Source organism: Gopherus evgoodei, chromosome 9, assembly GCF_007399415.2.
Source record: "Gopherus evgoodei ecotype Sinaloan lineage chromosome 9, rGopEvg1_v1.p, whole genome shotgun sequence".
NCBI lineage: Eukaryota > Metazoa > Chordata > Testudines > Testudinidae > Gopherus > Gopherus evgoodei.
Window position 1 is genome coordinate 69,948,925 of NC_044330.1, and position 17,965 is coordinate 69,966,889.

At 45.9% G+C, this 17,965-nt stretch overlaps 1 protein-coding gene across 1 annotated transcript in view; it reads right to left on the reverse strand.

Annotated features, from left to right (window-relative positions):
• Positions 1 to 17,965, reverse strand: part of ARL13A (ADP ribosylation factor like GTPase 13A) — a 30,594-nt gene continuing 12,629 nt past the window's right edge. Inside the window, exons 3-10 of the mRNA XM_030575580.1 lie at positions 14,701 to 14,771; positions 10,732 to 10,981; positions 8,988 to 9,093; positions 7,590 to 7,795; positions 6,420 to 6,513; positions 6,098 to 6,305; positions 3,175 to 3,288; positions 1 to 484 (exon numbers count right to left, since the gene is read on the reverse strand). Of these exons, the coding sequence (XP_030431440.1) occupies positions 408 to 484; positions 3,175 to 3,288; positions 6,098 to 6,305; positions 6,420 to 6,513; positions 7,590 to 7,795; positions 8,988 to 9,093; positions 10,732 to 10,981; positions 14,701 to 14,771 (1,126 nt within the window). The 3' untranslated portion in view covers positions 1 to 407. The remainder of the gene's footprint in view (positions 485 to 3,174; positions 3,289 to 6,097; positions 6,306 to 6,419; positions 6,514 to 7,589; positions 7,796 to 8,987; positions 9,094 to 10,731; positions 10,982 to 14,700; positions 14,772 to 17,965) is intronic.

Genomic DNA, 17,965 nt, shown 5'->3' on the forward strand with positions numbered 1-17,965 from the left:
TGTTTGCATCCAGGTTGCTGGCAGAACTCTTTACACATGTGACACTTCAGCTTCCACGTGTGAATCCCAGACATTCCCACAGTCCCTAGGAGGAGGATATTGGTCTTTACAGTTTGAAGACTCGCTGCTGGAGACTCCACAAGCCCTGAGAATCTTATCTCTCAAGCAGAGTTTCCATTAGGATAGACAACCTCACTGCCTGAGCTGATGATACTGACTGCACATGCTTGTGGACACTTACCATTTGGGACTTGGGAGGTTCTGAGTGGGAGCACAGATACATTGCACTGGTAGAGGGGAACATAGAACTTCACACCAACAGCAATAACAGCACAGAACAATCTGCCATCAACTTTTCATGCCTGGTGGAGACCGTATTTATGCGGTCAACAATATGAAGCTTTTCTTCAGGGAGTGATAGCAGAAGGCTGCTTCCTCCACTCTTGCCTCATTTTCAGAGCCAGCATTGCCCTTCGATACAAGTCTGAGAAAATAAAGACCCATTGTTAATAACAAAGGAAAGATTTTAAATCCTGCTGCTGAGCAAGACAATGAGAACCCACCAACATCTTGAAGCAAAACTGATCACGAGCGTGCAGGACTCCTGTTCCTGGACAGTATATCATGGGCCTGATTCAAAGTCCATTAGATCAGAAGTTCTGGCCTTGATGCTGAAGTTATGGGGTGAGGTTCTCTGGCCTGTGTTATGCAGGAGGACAGACTAGCTGATTACAACGATCCCTTCTGGCCTTACAATCTATGTAGTCAATAGAAAGGCTCCCATTGATGTTGATAAGCTTTGGATCAGGTCCTATGACAGCATGAGACCCCGCCCCCCAACAATAAAGCTGAGCACAGACAACAAAGCTTACCCATAATTCATAACTCCCTATCTGCTCCTTTCTCCAGCCCTCTTCAAATAAAGAGGAGCAGGAGCAAGTCTACTTCTTTCCAGCAAGTGTAGCAGGATGGCCTAGAAAAGGAATTCATTCTGCATCAGTGGCTGGGGTAGCTTCCTGCTTGGCTCGCTGCCACCACTCAGCCACACATAAGCTAGCTCTAAAGAAAGGATAGTTTTAAGACCAGCAAGAAGATGACTAATGGGGCTCTCTGTTCATCTAAGCAAAAACTGCCTATCTGAGCCAAAATAACCTCCAAAACTCTGTCTAATAACCTTAAAGATATTCTCCCATCCCTCTTGTGGAGAGGCCAAACAGCATTAACAATACACTTCAGCTAATGTATGCAGAAACATCTATATCATTCACCAGCCACCACCATAAAAAAAGACAGCTGTCTTCTCTTGGGGAGAAATCCTCTGAGAGAGTAGAGTCACTCACCCGGTGCAGACTTTTCAGTTATAACTTTGGAAAATCAAATGAACTTTGATGTCTGACAATCCCTTGACAGCAGTCTCAGCTAAAGGGCTGAAATACTCCCCTCCTTTCTGGACAGGCTGCCCCCCATCCCCATTCCTTTTCAACCTCACTCTCAAGCCCTCAAATCAGACTTCACCCCTAGGAATAGAGGGCATCTGTGATGGAATACACCCCTGTATTCACTCTTGACACACTATTGTAATAATCCATGTACAAGGTATGCCTTGTAAGGCATCATTTGAAAACTTGTAATTCACTGGTCAGTATTGTCCTGATAACATACGTGTGGCAACAGTGTATGTGACATTATAAGATTTCCCTGTTCCAAACCGCACAGCCCCGCCCAAGCAGAGGTTGGTAAACAGGTCTGTCCTAAACAAAGGAATGTATGCTTGCCTTAATTTGCATTTAAACAGTAAACAGAGTCATGAAGCAGGAAGGGAAAAACAGAAAGCTCTAACAGGTGCAAAAACCCCCCAGCAGGGAACATCCTTCTACATAGATTAATTCCTGGTTCTCAGCTGGAAATGTTTTTCAAGAGGGGGACTGAAATTAATAAAAGGAGGAGAAAACACCCCCAAGGGATCCCTTTCTCCCTGCCCATCATATTCTCTGCACCTCAGAAGACAAAAGGAAACAGCCATTGGACTCTAGGCGGTGGCTCCTGACCTGAAGAGTTTGGTTAGTAATGTTGCTGGAAGTATGTGGTGAGAAATGTTGCTAGAATCTAATACAGTTTGTTAAATTAGGCACTAGTAAGCATTTTATCTTTACTTTTCATGTAACCATTTCTGACTTTTATGCCTCATTATTTGTATTCACTTCAAATCTCTCTTTGTAGCTAATAAACTTGTTTTATTGTATCATCCAATCCAGTGTGTTTAAAGTGTCTGGGTAACTTCATTTATCATGATACACTGCTGTATATTATTCCCTTAAAGGAATAATGAACTTAATATTTGTGAACTGTCCTGGAGAGGGCTGGACAGTACAAGATATACATTTCTGGGGGAAAGGTCCGGGACTGGGAGTGTGTTGGAGTCATCCTGTATTATAACCAGGCTGGTTAGAGGCAGAGCCAGGGTATGACTGGCAGGCAACAGTTACACTACTACATCTGGGAGTGGCCTGCCTGCTGGTGGCTGGTTATGAGCACTCCAGCTGGAGGCTACAGGAGCAAGGCATGGCAAGGCACCCCAGGTTACAAGGCAGGGATGACACAGCCACCGACTAATCTGGATTATATGCTGGTATGTCATAGTATCAGAGTTGCCTTGAACCATTGTATGCTTTCAGTATCCTCTGGGCACATCTGGCTATCCCTTTTAAACCTTGCTCTCCAATACCCACCCAGATAACCATCACTGGTCAGTCTGGGATTGTCCCAGGCTACAAGCTGTGCTGCAAAACAAATCAAACCAATACCTCTCACAACTCCTTGCTGACTGAACATACCATTCTCAACATTCCTCAGGCCAGCAGCAAGTTGGGGGAAGAGACTGAATGCAAACAGCATTAAATAAATAAAAGAAATGTGTTAGTCTCTAAGGTGCCGCAAGGACTCCTCGTTCTTTTTGTTGATACAGACTAACATGGCTACCACTCTGAAGCCTGCAAAGAGGATTCCCCATGGTCAGTTTGAAATCCACCAGTAACTTGACGCAATACAGGCCATAACATTTCACAAGCTTTCCTGATCCAAGAAGCACAGACGACAGCAGATCGAACTCTTCCCACTCTTTGCAGGAGCATATACAGTGGATGTACAGCATCCCCTCCTGCATACACACTTCACCTGGGAAATACTGACCAAAGGTACCCGAGATTCCTTCGTTCTGTGGCTCCAGTGAGGACTCCTGGGACTTGATTTTATTTTTAATTTTCTTCTTTTTCTTCTTTGTGCTCTGCCCTGGATTAAATGAAATGAAATTGGATTTAACACTGAGACACAGATTTTTTGTGGTCATTACACTAGGTGGGAAAACTTTGCCCAACAGCTTTCTGAGAACATCAGTATTTTCCTCCCCATTCTCACAGCAACACCTGCCAAGGACGTCAAAGATGTTCTGCAAACTCTTCCCTTCCTTTCCCCCTCCCATCCTCTCTGCTCCATGCAGCTAAACTCCAGTTAGCTGCTCTAAACTACCTACTTTTCAAAAGTCACTGTTTAGTACCTGACAGTTCTGTGTCCAGTTACAGAGAGAGTTGATGTATTAAGGCACGAGAGTTTTCTATGTTAAAAACAACTTATATTTCTATTACCAGGTTTATTTCTATTACCACTCCCTATGTTCAAGAGTTAATAACACATCTGAGGGAAATGGCCTGTAATACAAAGCAGGGGTTATTGGTTTCAGGCTTGTGTTTTTTAAATGCTCTTAACCAAAAAGACATCCATGGGGTTGATCTAATTTATTGGATCAAAAATCCATTTTTAAATCCACAGTACAGGTATTTCATAGGTCTTCAAACTCAGTATACGTTCCAAAATGTTTTATCAAAAGAGGATGCATTTCCAGTAGGAAGACACATCCCCACACACACAATCACAAACTGTGCAGTGCATATGGGATGGTACAGGTAACGATTTTTATAAACAGATAAAGTTTTCTATGACCTTCCAGAGAAGTAGCACTCACAAGACCCTGTAGCAGCATGTCTAACCATGCTGTGAAATACCCTGTAGCTCAGGAAATCTGCTAACCCCTGATCATGCTTGGACTTGGACTTTCAGAAAGCCTTTGATAAGATCCCTCACCAAAGGCAAAGCAAAGGAGCAAAGTAAGCAGTCATGGGATAAGTGGAACCGCCCTCTCATGGATCAGTAACTGGTTAAAAATAGGAAACAAAGGGTAGGAATAAGTGGTCAGTTTTCACAGTGGAGAGAAAAATAGCAGGATCACCTAAGGATCTGTATGAGAACCAGTGCTGTACAACATATTCATAAATGACCTGGAAAAAGGGATAAACAGTGACGTGGAAAAGTTTGCAGCCAATACAAAATTACTATAGATAGTTAAGTCCAAAGGAGACTGCAAAGAGTTACAAAAAGGGATCTCACAAAACAGCGTGACTGCAAAAGAAAATGGCAGATGACACTCAGTGTTGATAAATGCAAAGTAATGCACCTTGAAAAATGTAACACCAATGATATATACAAAATGATGGGGTCTAAATTAGCTATTACCATTCAAGAAAGAGATCATGGAGTCATCGTGGATAGTTCTCTGGAACCATCTGCTCACACGTGAAGAGGCAGTCAAAAAAGGTAACAATGTTAGGAGCCATTAGGAAAGGGATAGATAATAAGATAGAAAATATCATAATGCCACTATATTACTCCATGGTACATGCACACCTTGAATATTGCATATAGTTCTGGTTAGCTCATCTCAAAAAAGATATATTAGAATTGGAAAAGGTACAGAGAAGGGCAACAAAAATAATTAAGGATATGGAACAGCTTCCATATGGGGAGCGGTTTTAAAAAATTGGGACTGTTCAGCTTGGAAAAGAGACAACTAAGGGGGGATGTTATAGAGGTCTATAAAATCATGATGGGTGAAGAAAGTGCATAAGGAAGTGTTGTTTACCCCTTCACATAACGCAAGCACTAGTAGTCACCAGGCAACAGGTTTAAAACAAACAAAAGGAAGTCTTTCTTCACATAATGCACAGTCAACCTGTGGCACTCATTGCTAGGGTATGCTGTGAAGGCCAAAAGTATAACTGGATTCAAAAAATGAATTAGATAAGTTCATGGAGGATAGGTCCATCAATGGCTATTAATTAATATGGTCAGGGACATAATCCCATGCTCTTGATGTCCCTAAACCCCAGACCGCTAGAAATGGACTGGATGGCAGTGGATGAATCACTCAATAAATTGTCCTGTTCTGTTCACTCCCTCTAAAACATCTGGCATTGGTTACTGTCAGATGACAGGATACTGGCATAGATGGACCATTGATCTGACCCAGTATGGCCATTCCTGTTTTTATGCTTAGCATGTGGCATTCAGGGGATAACTACATACTCACTAGAGAAGAATAAGTTCCGCAGAGTTTGTGTCACATGGACCAGACAGTGACAGGTTCATTGGCAAGTGGCCTACACCAAGGCACCCAATGTAGGTTGACTCAGAGGTTCAAATTCCACAAAAATCCACAAAAGTTCCTTAGCTATGGCAGTAAAGCCTTATAGGGATCTGCTACCACCTATTTAGTATATTAGTGGCTGAAGCACAAGGATTTCCCAATTGCCTGGTAAGGGTATGGGGAACAGGTCCATGTACTTCTTGATACCACTTCAGGATTTGGGGGATAGGCTTAGTAGAGAAGGTCACAAACCCCAGGAGAGGGCAGGAATCAGGCCACCGTCACAACCCACCATCTGAAGATAACATGCTAGGTGAAATTCAGAGGGCCCCGTGTGTTGGGAACACCCTGGATGGACCTGCCCTGATTGTTTGCAGGTTTGGTTATAAACTGGACCCACCCTGACTTGAGGTGGGTGCTGGGTTCTAGCTAAACTTTTCACACAGCCTTAGTGTTTACATGTGTGAGATGTGCTGTTCTGATTCCCTGGCTTGAAGTGGTTTCCATCATACACAGGGTTTACAGTTTGGTTCAATGGCTCTCAGCACCCCCACTATACAAAATTGTTCTAGCACCCCTGCTAGAGCCTCCTTTCAGTCTGACGCCTACTAATACTGTTACCTGCTGGGAGACAAGTTGTCCCCTGGGGGAGTGGTTTCTCCAGGCCAACTCTGTTGCTGTGGAGGAACCCAACTGCAGCACTTGCTCTGTTTTCTCCTCCCCCAGCTTTCCCTTCCTTTTCATCAGCCATGCTCCCACACTGCACCAATGCATTCTTCTTCACTTTCTCTTTCTTTCTCCTTCTCTTGGGTATCTTTTGGCCTTCCTCCTGTGCAGGGAAGAGGTGGTGGAAGTCCATTACCAGAAGTCAGTCCCTGTTTGGTGGAATAGTCACAGGAACAGCTATATTAAGAGGTGAGGAATGAGTGGAGGGGCTGGTTACCTGTGACAGGATGTTCTGGATGGGCTGTAGTGGTTTGTACTCCCCTATCTTGGCACTTCCTTCTTGGGAACTGTCCGTTCTGGCCAGCAACACCCTAGGGACAGGGAAGCACAAACAAATTAATAAACTGACACACACACACCCGCAGTATTTTTCCTCCCACAGCCCTTAGCTGCAGTGTCCCCAGCTGCGTGGCTGTGCCAAGGAAGGGCACACCAGCAGACAGCAGGAATTGAGAGACCAGAGCATGGATGCCTCTGAACTACAGGCCCAATTGAAATCCTGTCCCCACGCTCTTGCCCTGTTGAGGAGCAAAGAGGCTCAGGTCCTTGGATGCTGATGAAGGCCCTTAACATTCTGTAGCATCCTCTCCAGCCAGCCATTCCATGGAGCCAGTCCCAGGCCTCTGCTGAGCATGTGACCAAGAGCCCCCTGTATGCCTGAGGATGCTTCTGTCAGCTCCCAGCAGGCATCCATCACTTCCCCCACTCATGGACCTGCAGCAGCCACACCTCATGCACAGTTCTTGTTCCCTGAGGGTTTTACCAGAGGCTCCATGTACATGCCCTGCCCAAAGCTCTCTCCCCCAGTCTGGTCCCAGGGAAGCGCCTCCCCACACCCCATTGTCACCATGCCAGCTAACATGGCCACCTCTTTCATGCTCCCAGTTTTGAATATAGCCACCCTTCCCTGCGTTGGTTTGCACACATGGGCTCAGCTCTTGAGGCACCAGGGGAGATGCTGGCACAGCCCCTGCTGGGAGAGGGAGGTGCGCAAGGAAGTTCACAGCTATTCCAGTATCACTAGGAATGGGTTATTTACTGCGTATTGTGAAGACCCTCTTGGATGGGGGCAGTGCTATAATTACAGAGCTCTGCGCATCACTTTTTGTTGTGGTGCAGTGTCGTTCTGGAGCCAGATTCTGCTCCCATTTTCACTGGTGTAACTCCTTGGGCTTCGCTGGAGTTATTCCTGACTTACACCAGTGTAAGGGAGAGGAGAAGAGTAAGAAATGTGCTAGCTCTGGGGAGGCAGGGAAGCCTTTGGCTTTGAAGAATGAATCCCCCTCTTCTCGGCTTGCTGTCTGCATCCAGATCCACAGCTGAAATACATTGATGTCAGACCAAGGGCAGGGCATGGCCCAGAATATTAACTCTCCATCGAGCAAACCTCTCCCCCTGTGTCTGGCTGTGGGCCCGTGTTGCTCTCCTGGGAGCCTCTTGCTCTCGGGGGGCTTTCTGGTCAAGGCTGTCTTGTTGCACCCGGGCACTCAGGACACTGTAGTTGATGGCAATGGTGTGCAGAAGCCAGCGGAGTCCCTGCAGGATGGTCCGGGACTGGCTTTTATGGAGACTTTTGGTTGCTGAAGATGGCTCCTGTGGACAGAGAAAGCCCGAGTCAGCATCTGCAGCAGCAGCAGCATGACAGCAAACAGCTGAACAACTGCTGAGAGCAGCTCACCACAGGGAGAAGGCCAGCCGCCTGGCTTCTACTATTGCAACCGGGGGGAAGTCCCTGTATGGCTCACTGGCACAGCGACTGTTACAGATCACAAGAGTCCCAGATCAAGGTTAGCAGTAACATGCAGGACACACATCTGATTGCCCAATTAGGCTAAGGATTAAGTCAGCTCTAGTGTCTGGCCATCAGGTTGCAGACCTGGGACTGTACCATAGATTTCTGTATCTGAGACAGAATCACCTGATTGGCAAGTTGGAGGAAACCCATTGAGTCCTTTGACATGAGATGGCCTGGATAGGAGAGGGCTAGCAGGAAATAGCTACCTGGTTGCAAAGCATATAGAGAAGTTTCCCCTCTCCCACATAAGATCTAGAAGTGCAGAGAGACTGACAGCATCCCAACATGCTAAGCCACTTCCAGGCAGTATGGGGAATCATGCTCCAAAACCCTCACAGGCCGCCATCAAGTAAACCAAAGGACAATCTCAGCTGTAGCAGTGTTTATATCCTCTAAAGACCTCTGCATAACATGGTCACACACTTGAACAGATCCAGTAGAGGGCACTGGTGACAAACACCTGCTTATATATGACATTCCCCTTCCACCCAGTGGAATCCTAATCTCAACCTCACACTGAGTGGTCTGCTAGCTGCAAGACAGTCTGAGTGGTGTGGGTTACGGTTTGGGACTTATTTTTATTAGGCTGTCATGGGCCCAATGGCCCTTCAGGAGAATTAGGGCCTAAATTGGCTCACAACAACCCTGTGGGCTACACCTGATTTTGTGTGACAGGAGACCAGCTTAAGCCCCCTTAGTATGGGGGTGCAAGACAGTGGGAGCTGCGGGTGCTCAGGCCCAAGATATCTCAAGTTGGGCTCCCAGAATATGAACCACTCCAAAAAAACAATGGCCACTTTTGACAGTGCTGGTCTGCATGTTCCACATGCCCATGTTTTCTCCCCTCTACATAATTCCTTTTGATGCTGATGGCAAAAGGCACACAGCATAATGTGTTCTCTGGAGATTCCTGTATAAGTATGAAGATGAATGAGATTGGTGGGAATGGTGCCAACTACATCAAGCTGGTCAAGCCCTTCTCACACTTACGATGCGGCACAGTGACTTGTTTTCATTCACAAGCTTCTCCAGGGACAGGCATTCGATCAGCTCACATGGGAGGAGGGCATCAACCTTGTCCTGTTTATTGGCCAGCCTGGGAGCAATGAGAAGGAAGGAAGGAGAGAGAAGGATAAGACCTCACTGGCCAGCAGAGCTCCTACAGTAGCTCAACGTTGTCCTTCTTCAGCCTCACTCCTGAGGGGAGATGGTGCCAGGCAAGTGCTGTGGGGAGCTTGTCCAGGGTGATTGGCATGATTTGGTAACCCTGCAGTTTGAGGTTTATTCAAAGGCAACACGGCAAATTCCAAAGACAGCCAGCGAGGTTCATATATGAGCTTGTGGGAGTTTGTCAGGGCCTGGTTCAGCCCACACCACCACTCTGTGGCCATCTGTACCGAGCTCTGGGATGGGATCAAACAAACCCACCAAACTCAGCCTCAGAAACTCAGACAAATCTGAGGCATCAAAAAGCTTCACTTTGGGTTTGGCAGAGTCTCGCAAAAGCCCTCAAAAGTTTCCTTAGAAGCCTGGCAAGGTCAGGCTTTAGTTACACAAGCTTCTTATCTCTAGAGTGGAGAGGAGCATGTGAAAGTTTGGGACTGCTGAAACAGAGGGATGGAATCCACAGTCTCTGTCATATAGACAGGAGAACCCTCAACTGGCTCATGGTTCCGAATGAAGAATTGTGATTTGGGGTAGGCTTTGTTCATCCCTAACATTCACTTCACCCCCAGGCCTGCTCCTGTTTGAGTCAATGGCAAAAATTACATTCACCTCAGTGGGATCAGGACTGGCCCCTCCACCCAGCCCTGAGCCTGGGGCCCCACCCTTTCCTTATAACCCACTGTCCTGCTCTGCTGCAGCCCCCTGCTTCACAGACTAACTGCTCTGTCCCATCCATCCCGGCAGTGCAGACACTATGCTAGTGGAACGCAAAGGACTGATGGAGACACTATGAGATAGGACTGAGGAGCTCAGTGACAAGGGCCCATTTGTTCAGATGTTGCCACCACCATTTCCAAAGCAGTTCAGGATGTGCTAAGCTGAGATAACACAAAGCCATGGTTCCAAACTGATGTGAATAGAACCGTGTGGCTGGGCTTTTCTTTCTGCACCATGTCAGCCAGGCCCAGTTAACACTCAGAGCACACAGCCCTATGGGGAGCCTACCATCACCTCAGCGCTTGGCAGAGTCTCCCAGATAAGCTGCATCTGTCTCATTCCCTAAAATAACCCATCATGCTACAGTAACTGCTGAGTCATGTTAAAACTCAGACACACCATAACGAGACCCAATGGCAACCAACAAGACTAAGCAGATGGACTATCTGCTCTGTGTGGGAACCCATGAACCCCTCTGCTCTACTGTCTCTTCACCAAGTTTAGACTGACAGCTCCATCTCTGTGCAATATAACTAATGATCATCACTAAGGCACCCACAGCTCTACCCTGCAGAGAACACAAGAGAAGTGGGGTCTGCAGAACTATCCTACTTTCACTCTGTGCTCGTCTCACTTGCACTGTGCTTCTTTCTAATCACCCCACCAGCCCTAATCCAAAGGGAAAATCCTCAGCTTCCTCATTCGTTCTGATCCTGGGTTCCCCTCACCCATGCTGTTTCAGCACTGGGATCCCTGAATATTGCCTTTGGGGTTCCTGCCTGGATGCGCAGCAACGCCATTTACTGGAATGGCCAAGGAGCATTTCAATGCAAGGGAGAGGCAGCCTTACAGTAACAGGGGCTTCCCTGAAATCCTAGGGTGAGCCAGAAGATGGCCCAAGGTTCTCTTGGCCTCTTCCATCCGCAGCACGTTGCTGGAGTCCAGAACAAAGATAATCCCGTGAGCGTCACCGTAATGATTACGCCATGTGCCCAACGACCTCTGCCCCCTGGATAGGTCGACAAGGGAGACTTCAAACTGGTCCACTCTGAGTTCTGTCTGGTTAGGCTTTGTTGTGGGGAGCACCTCACACGAGAGCACTGCAGAGAGAACAGCACCCACAGTAACACACATGCAGCCCCCAGACAAACACTGAACATTGTTGCCAGCTATGGTTTATAGCAAGAATCCCCTGTATTAGCATTAACCCCCCTTCAGCTTCATTCCTGTTCTCATTTAAAGGGGATACACTGGCAATTCTGGGAAGCGCCAGGACTACATTCGCTATGGACAGCTTCAGGGAGTTATCTCAGGATCTTAGCCCCTGGAGTTAAAGTAGGGTTGTACAGTGGTTAGGGCACTAGTCTGGGACTTACGCAGACCCAGGTTCACTTCCTTACTCTGCCACAGATGGCTAGTGTGACTCAGGTGAGTTGTTTAGTCCCTCTCTGCCTCCATCCCCACCAGTAAAATAATGGGATGGCCCTAAAAGGGTAACTGCATTACAAATTGGAAGGCAGTACAGATCATAGAATATCAGGGTCGGAAGGGACCTCAGGAGGTCATTTAGTCCAGCCCCCTGTTCAAAACAGGACAAATCCCCAGACAGTGTTGTTGGGGTTTTTTTGCTTTCTTTTAAACTCCAGTTCCCTAAATGGCCCCCTCAAGGATTGAAGTCACAACCCTGGGTTTAGCAGGCCACTACTCAAACCACTGAGATATAAGTCCCCTCCCCCCCGCATAGTGATAGGGGCCAGATAAATACCATAGGTAGGTTGATCCTAGGACCGTGTTCGCTGTAGACTATGTCTGTTTCAGATCCATTTCCTGTTTTAAAGTAGGTGATTCAAGCAGGGATTAAGTGAGTCTTGGTCAGCATCATGACTTTAGACCACTGTAGCACAAACTCCTTGCTCTGTAAAAACAACAAGGAGTCCTTTTGGCACCTTAGAGACTAACAAACTTATCTGGGCATAAGCTTTCATGGGCTACAGCTCACTTCATCAGATGCATGAAGTGAAAAATACAGGAGCAGGTATAAATACTTTGTCCTCACCCACAACTATTTCAGATTTGGGGACAATTTATACCTTCATGTCAGCCTGACTGCCATGGGTACCTGCATGGCCCCACAGTATGCCAACATATTTATGGCTGACTTAGAACAACGTTCCTCAGCTCTCATCTCCTAACGCCTCTACTCTACTTGCGCTACATTGATGACATCTTCATCATCTGGACCCATGGAAAAGAAGCCCTTGAGGAATTCCACCAAGATTTCAACGATTTCCATCACACCATCAACCTCAGCTGGAACAGTCCACACAAGAGGTCAATTTCCTAGACACTACAGTGCTAATAAGCAATGGTCACAAAACACCACCCTATACTGGAAACTTATTGACTGCTATATTTACCTACATGCTTCCAGCTTTCATCCAGACCACATCACACAATCCATTGTCTAGAGCCAAGCTCTAAGATACAACTGCATTTGCTCTGATTCCTCAGACAGAGACAAACACCTAAAGAATCTCTATCAAGCGTTCTTAAAACTGCAGTACACACCTGGTGAAGTGAAGAAACAGACTGACAGAGCCAGAAGGGTACCGAGAAGTCACCTACTACAAGACAGGCCCAACAAAGAAAGTAACAGAAAGCCACTAGCCATCACCTACAGCCCCCAATTAAAACCTCTCAAGCGCATCATCAAGGATCTACAACTTGTCCTGAAGGATGATCCCTCACTCTCACAGACCTTGGGAGACAGACCAGTCCTTGCCTACAGACAGCCCCCCGAACCTGAAACAAATACTCACCAGCAACGACACACCACACAACAAAAACTCCAACCCAGGAACCAAACCCTGCTACAAACCCAGTGCCAACTCTGTCCACATATCTATTCAAGGGACACCATCATAGGACCTAACCACATCAGCCACACCATCAGAGGCTCATTCACCTGCACATCGACCAATGTGATATATGCCATCATGTGCCAGCAATGTCCCTCTGCCATGTAGATTGGCCAAACCAGACAGACAGTCTCTACGCAAAGAATACATGGACACAAATCTGACATCAGGAATCATAACATTCAAAACACAGTAGAAGAACACTTCAGTCTCACTGGTCACTCAATAACAGACCTAAAAGTGGCATTTCTTCAACAAAAAAACTTTAAAAACAGACTCTAACGTGAAACTGCAGAACCGGAATTAATTTGCAAACTGGATACCATCAGATTAGGCCTGAATAAAGACTGGGAGTAGCTGAGTCATTACAAAACCTCCACTTAATTTCCCCATTACTAATTTCTCCCTACTGTTACTCACATCTTCCTGTCAACTGTCTGTAATGGGCCATTCTCTTACCACTTCAAAAGTTATTTTTCCTCCCTTGGTATCTTGCTGTTAATTGATTTATCTCATTAGACTGACCTCACACTTGGTAAAGCAACCCCCATTCTTTCATGTATTTATACCTGATCCTGTATTTTTCACTTCATGCATCTGATGAAGTAGGCTCTAGCCTATGAAAGCTTATGCCCAAATAAATGTGTTAGTTTCTAAGGTGCCACAAGGACTCCTTGTTGTTTTTGCTGATACAGACTAACACGGCTACCACTCTGAAACCTGTCTCCTTGCTCTTTGACACCCCTGTTCAGAAACCTATCCTAAATCCTGGCAGATTTGGGCTCAGCACATGGCCTGAGGGGAGGGAGGGAATAGCCCCACCCTGTCACCCTGTTTCCTATTGTGCAATGGCAGGTTAGGTTAATCCTAGCAGTATATTTCTTAAAGCAATCATGACTCTGTTGATTGTTTTAGAGTGCCAAATGGCTTGGCAGGAATCCCAGGGACTGAGGCCTGTTGATATCCCAGCCATATTTCCCACTGGCGACCTTATCTTCTATGTTTAACCTGAGTGGATACCCCAGTACTACATTTCTGTTGCATCTGGCTGTCTAAATCCCAGTTCTGCGGAAGAGGCTTTTGTATTCCAGACACTCTGCAAGTCTAGATGCATCATGCTGTACGCCTGCATCCTGTGTAACAGCCTGATGCAGTGAATTCAGATCTCTAATGCTCAGCAGTGGCTTGGTTCTCAAGCCCCGCAGAGAGTAAGTGATACAGACTGTCCGAGTCTACATCCTCTAGGCTGGACTTGGACAAATAATGTCAGCTAAAGTTACCTAATAGACATGAGAAAGTCAAACCCAGCTACCAGAGCTACCAGCTTCCAGCAGCTCCCATTGCCCGGAGCAGCGATCTGCGGCCAGTGGGAGCAGTGATCAGCCAGACGTGAGGACAGGCAGGTAAACACACTGACCCGACCCGCCAGGGGTTTTCCCTACACAAGCGGCAACCCCTGTTTGAGAAATCCTGCACAATTAGGATCCAATTTTGACCTCACAGGATTATTACAATGCTGCCTCCTGCAGAGGATGGAGCGGAGTAATTGGAAGCACAGAAAGTTTTATCCCCTCAGTGATGGGGAGATTTGAAGTTATTTGCAAAGAACAATAAACTCTGCCTCTGGCGTCATGTCAGCTCAGCTGAGACTCAAGGTATGCCTACACTGCAATCAGAGGTGTGACTGCAGCAACAAAGCTGAGGTACTGCAGGTAGCAGCCTGGGTTGTGCAGCGCTGCCCAAGACCCCGCTGCTGGTGGTGGCTTCAGTGCTGCTGTTATTGGAGCTAGCTGGATCAAAGCTAGCTCGGATATGTCAACATATGCTGCTCCCTCACCTCTGACAGCAGCATAGACATATCCCCAGATTCCAGCAGTAACTAGAGACAGTTGGCTCCTCACCTCTCTGTATCTCCGTTATGAGGGAGGTTTTCCCTGTATTGTCCAGGCCCATGACAAGGAGGGTCACTTTCCTGATGAGGAAGAAAAACAAAGTTAGCTTGCACTGAGGAGATATTCTCCCCTCCAAGCTATGGGACTGTGGTCTCCGACTTGAAATGGTCATCACTGCCAACAGGGATTTCCCTACACCCCCCCACGGGAGTGTTTACCCCCCCTGAATAATTTCTCCAACACCCCCGACCCCGTTTTGTGAACTAGTTACATGCACTGTTGCCAATTTAGTGACTGTTTGGAAATTTGAATTGAAATTGAAATATTAATACACACTTTAAAAGCATAAAAAGTGTATCATAAAATTCGTGTATCTGAAAAAGTATAATAGATTTGAAAAGTATGAACATAGACTAGCTTCCTTATACAGCTGTTTTTTTTATGACAATGTCAGTGCATTCATTTCGGTGATGTTGGCCAACCTAATAATTTCAAACCATGATTTGTAAGCAAAGTCTAAATGAGCTCTCCCTGACAGCTAGTGATGAGCTAGGGGCAGTGGGGAAAGGCTTCAGAATCAGATTGTATTTACATTCACACCTAATCTACCTAGGTATCCAGAAAACAGAGCTACATTGCCCAAGTGATAGATTTTGGCTGGGGCTGGGTTACAAATCACTTTTTTTTTCCATAGATTCATAGATTCTAGGGTCCGAAGGGACCAATGTGATCATCTAGTCCGACCCCCTGCACAAAGCAGGCCACAGAACCATATCCATCCACTTCTATAACAAACCCCTAACCTATGCCTGAGTTATTGAAGTCTTCAAATTGTGGTTTGAAGACCTCAAGCTGCAGAGAATCCACCAGCAAGTGACCCATGCTCCACGCTGCAGGGGAAGGCGAAAAACCTCCAGGGCCTCTGCCAATCTGCCCTGGAGGAAAATTCCTTCCCTACCCCAAATATGGCGATCAGCTAAACCCTGAGCATGTGGGCAAGACTCACCAGCCAGCACTCAGGAAAGAATTATCTGCAGTAACTCAGATCCCATCCCATCCAACATCCCATCACCAACCACTGGGCATACTTATCTGGCGATAATCAAAGATCAATTGCCAAAATTAGCCTCTCCCATCATACCATCCCTTCCATAAACTTATCAAGCTTAATCTTAAAGCCAGATATGTCTTTTGCCCCCACTACTCCCCTTGGAAGGCTGTTCCAGAACTTCACTCCTCTAATGGTTAGAAACCTTTGTCTAATTTCAAGTCTAAACTTCCTAGTGTCTAGTTTATACCCATTCATTCTTGTATCTACATTGGTACTAAGCTTAAATAATTCCTCTCCCTCCCTAATATTAATCCCTCTGATATATTTATAAAGAGCAAGCATATCCCCCCTCAGCCTTCTTTTGGCTAGACTAAACAAGCCAAGCTCTTTGAGTCTCCTTTCATATGACAGGTTTTCCATTTCTCGGATCATCCTAGTAGCCCGTCTCTGAACCTGTTCCAGTTTGAATTCATCCTTCTTAAACATGGGAGACCAGAACTGCACACAGTATTCCAGGTGGGGTCTCACCAGCGCCTTATATAACGGTACTAACACCTCCTTATCTTTGCTGGAAATACCTCGCCTGATGCATCCCAAAACCGCATTAGCTTTTTTTAACGGCCATATCACATTGGCGGCTCATAGTCATCCTGTGATCTACCAATACCCCAAGGTCCTTCTCCTCCTCTGTTGCTTCCAACTGATGCGTCCCCAATCTATATCTAAAGTTCTTATTATTAATCCCTAAATGCATGACCTTGCACTTTTCACTATTAAATTTCATCCTATTACTATTACTCCAGTTTACAAGGTCGTCCAGATTTTCCTGTATGATATCCCAGTCCTTCTCCGTGTTAGCAATACCCCCCAGCTTTGTGTCATCCGCAAACTTTATTAGCACATTTCCGCTTTTTGTGCCAAGGTCAGTAATAAAAAGGTTAAATAAGATTGGTCCCAGAACCGATCCTTGAGGAACTCCACTAGTAACCTCCTTCCAGCCTGACAGTTCACCCTTCAGTACCACCCATTGTAGTCTCCCCTTTAACCAGTTCCTTATCCACCTTTCAATTCTCATATTGATCCCCATCTTTTCCAATTTGACTAATAATTCCGCATGTGGAACCGTGTCAAATGCCTTACTGAAATTGAGGTAAATTAGGTCTACCACATTTCCTTTGTCTAAATAGTCTGTCACCTTCTCAAAGAAGGAGATCAGGTTGGCTTGGCACGATCTACCTTTAGTAAAACCATGTTGTACTTTGTCCCAATTACCATTGACCTCAATGTCCTTAACTACTTTCTCCTTCAAAATTTTTTCCAAGACCTTACATACTACAGATGTCAAACTAACAGGCCTATAGTTACTCGGATCACTCTTTCTCCCTTTCTTAAAGACAGGAACTACGTTAGCAATTCTCCAGTCGTACGGTACAACCCCTGAGTTTACTGATTCATTAAAAATTCTCGCTAACAGGCTTGCAATTTCATGCGCCAGTTCCTTTAATATTCTCAGATGAAGATTGTCCGGGCCCTCCGATTTTGTCCCATTAAGCTGTTCAAGTATGGCTTCTACCTCAGATGTGGTAATATCCACCTCCATATCCTCATTCCCTTTTGTCATCCTTCCATTACCCCTAAGCTCCCCATTAGCTTTATTAAAGACTGAGGCAAAGTACTTATTTAGATATTGGGCCATGCCTAGGTTATCCGTAACCTCCTTTCCATCCTCAGTGTGTAGCAGTCCCACTTCTTTCTTCATTTTCTTCTTATTTATATGGCTATAGAACATTTTACTATTGGTTTTAATTCCCTTTGCAAGGTTCAACTCTGCTTGGCTTTTAGCCTTTCTCACTTTATCCCTACATGTTCTGACCTCACTAAGATAGCCTACAAGGAGTGGAAGAAGGGTGGGATTAGCAAGGAAAGCTTTCTGCTTTTTCTTAATCACCTCTTGAATGCAGAGGGGAAGAGCGGGGGGGTGGGGAACGAAATTTGTTATTCTTATTGTATGAGCAAAGGGCAGTAGAACTGTACTTAGCCCAAGGGTAGGTAACCTATGGCACACGTGCCGAAGGCAGCACACGAGCTGATTTTCAGTGGCACTCACACTGCCTGGGTCCTGGCCACCAGTCTGGGGAGGCTCTGCATTTTAACTTAATTTTAAATGAAGCTTCTTAAACATTTTAAAAACCTTATTTACTTTACATACAACAATACACCTCT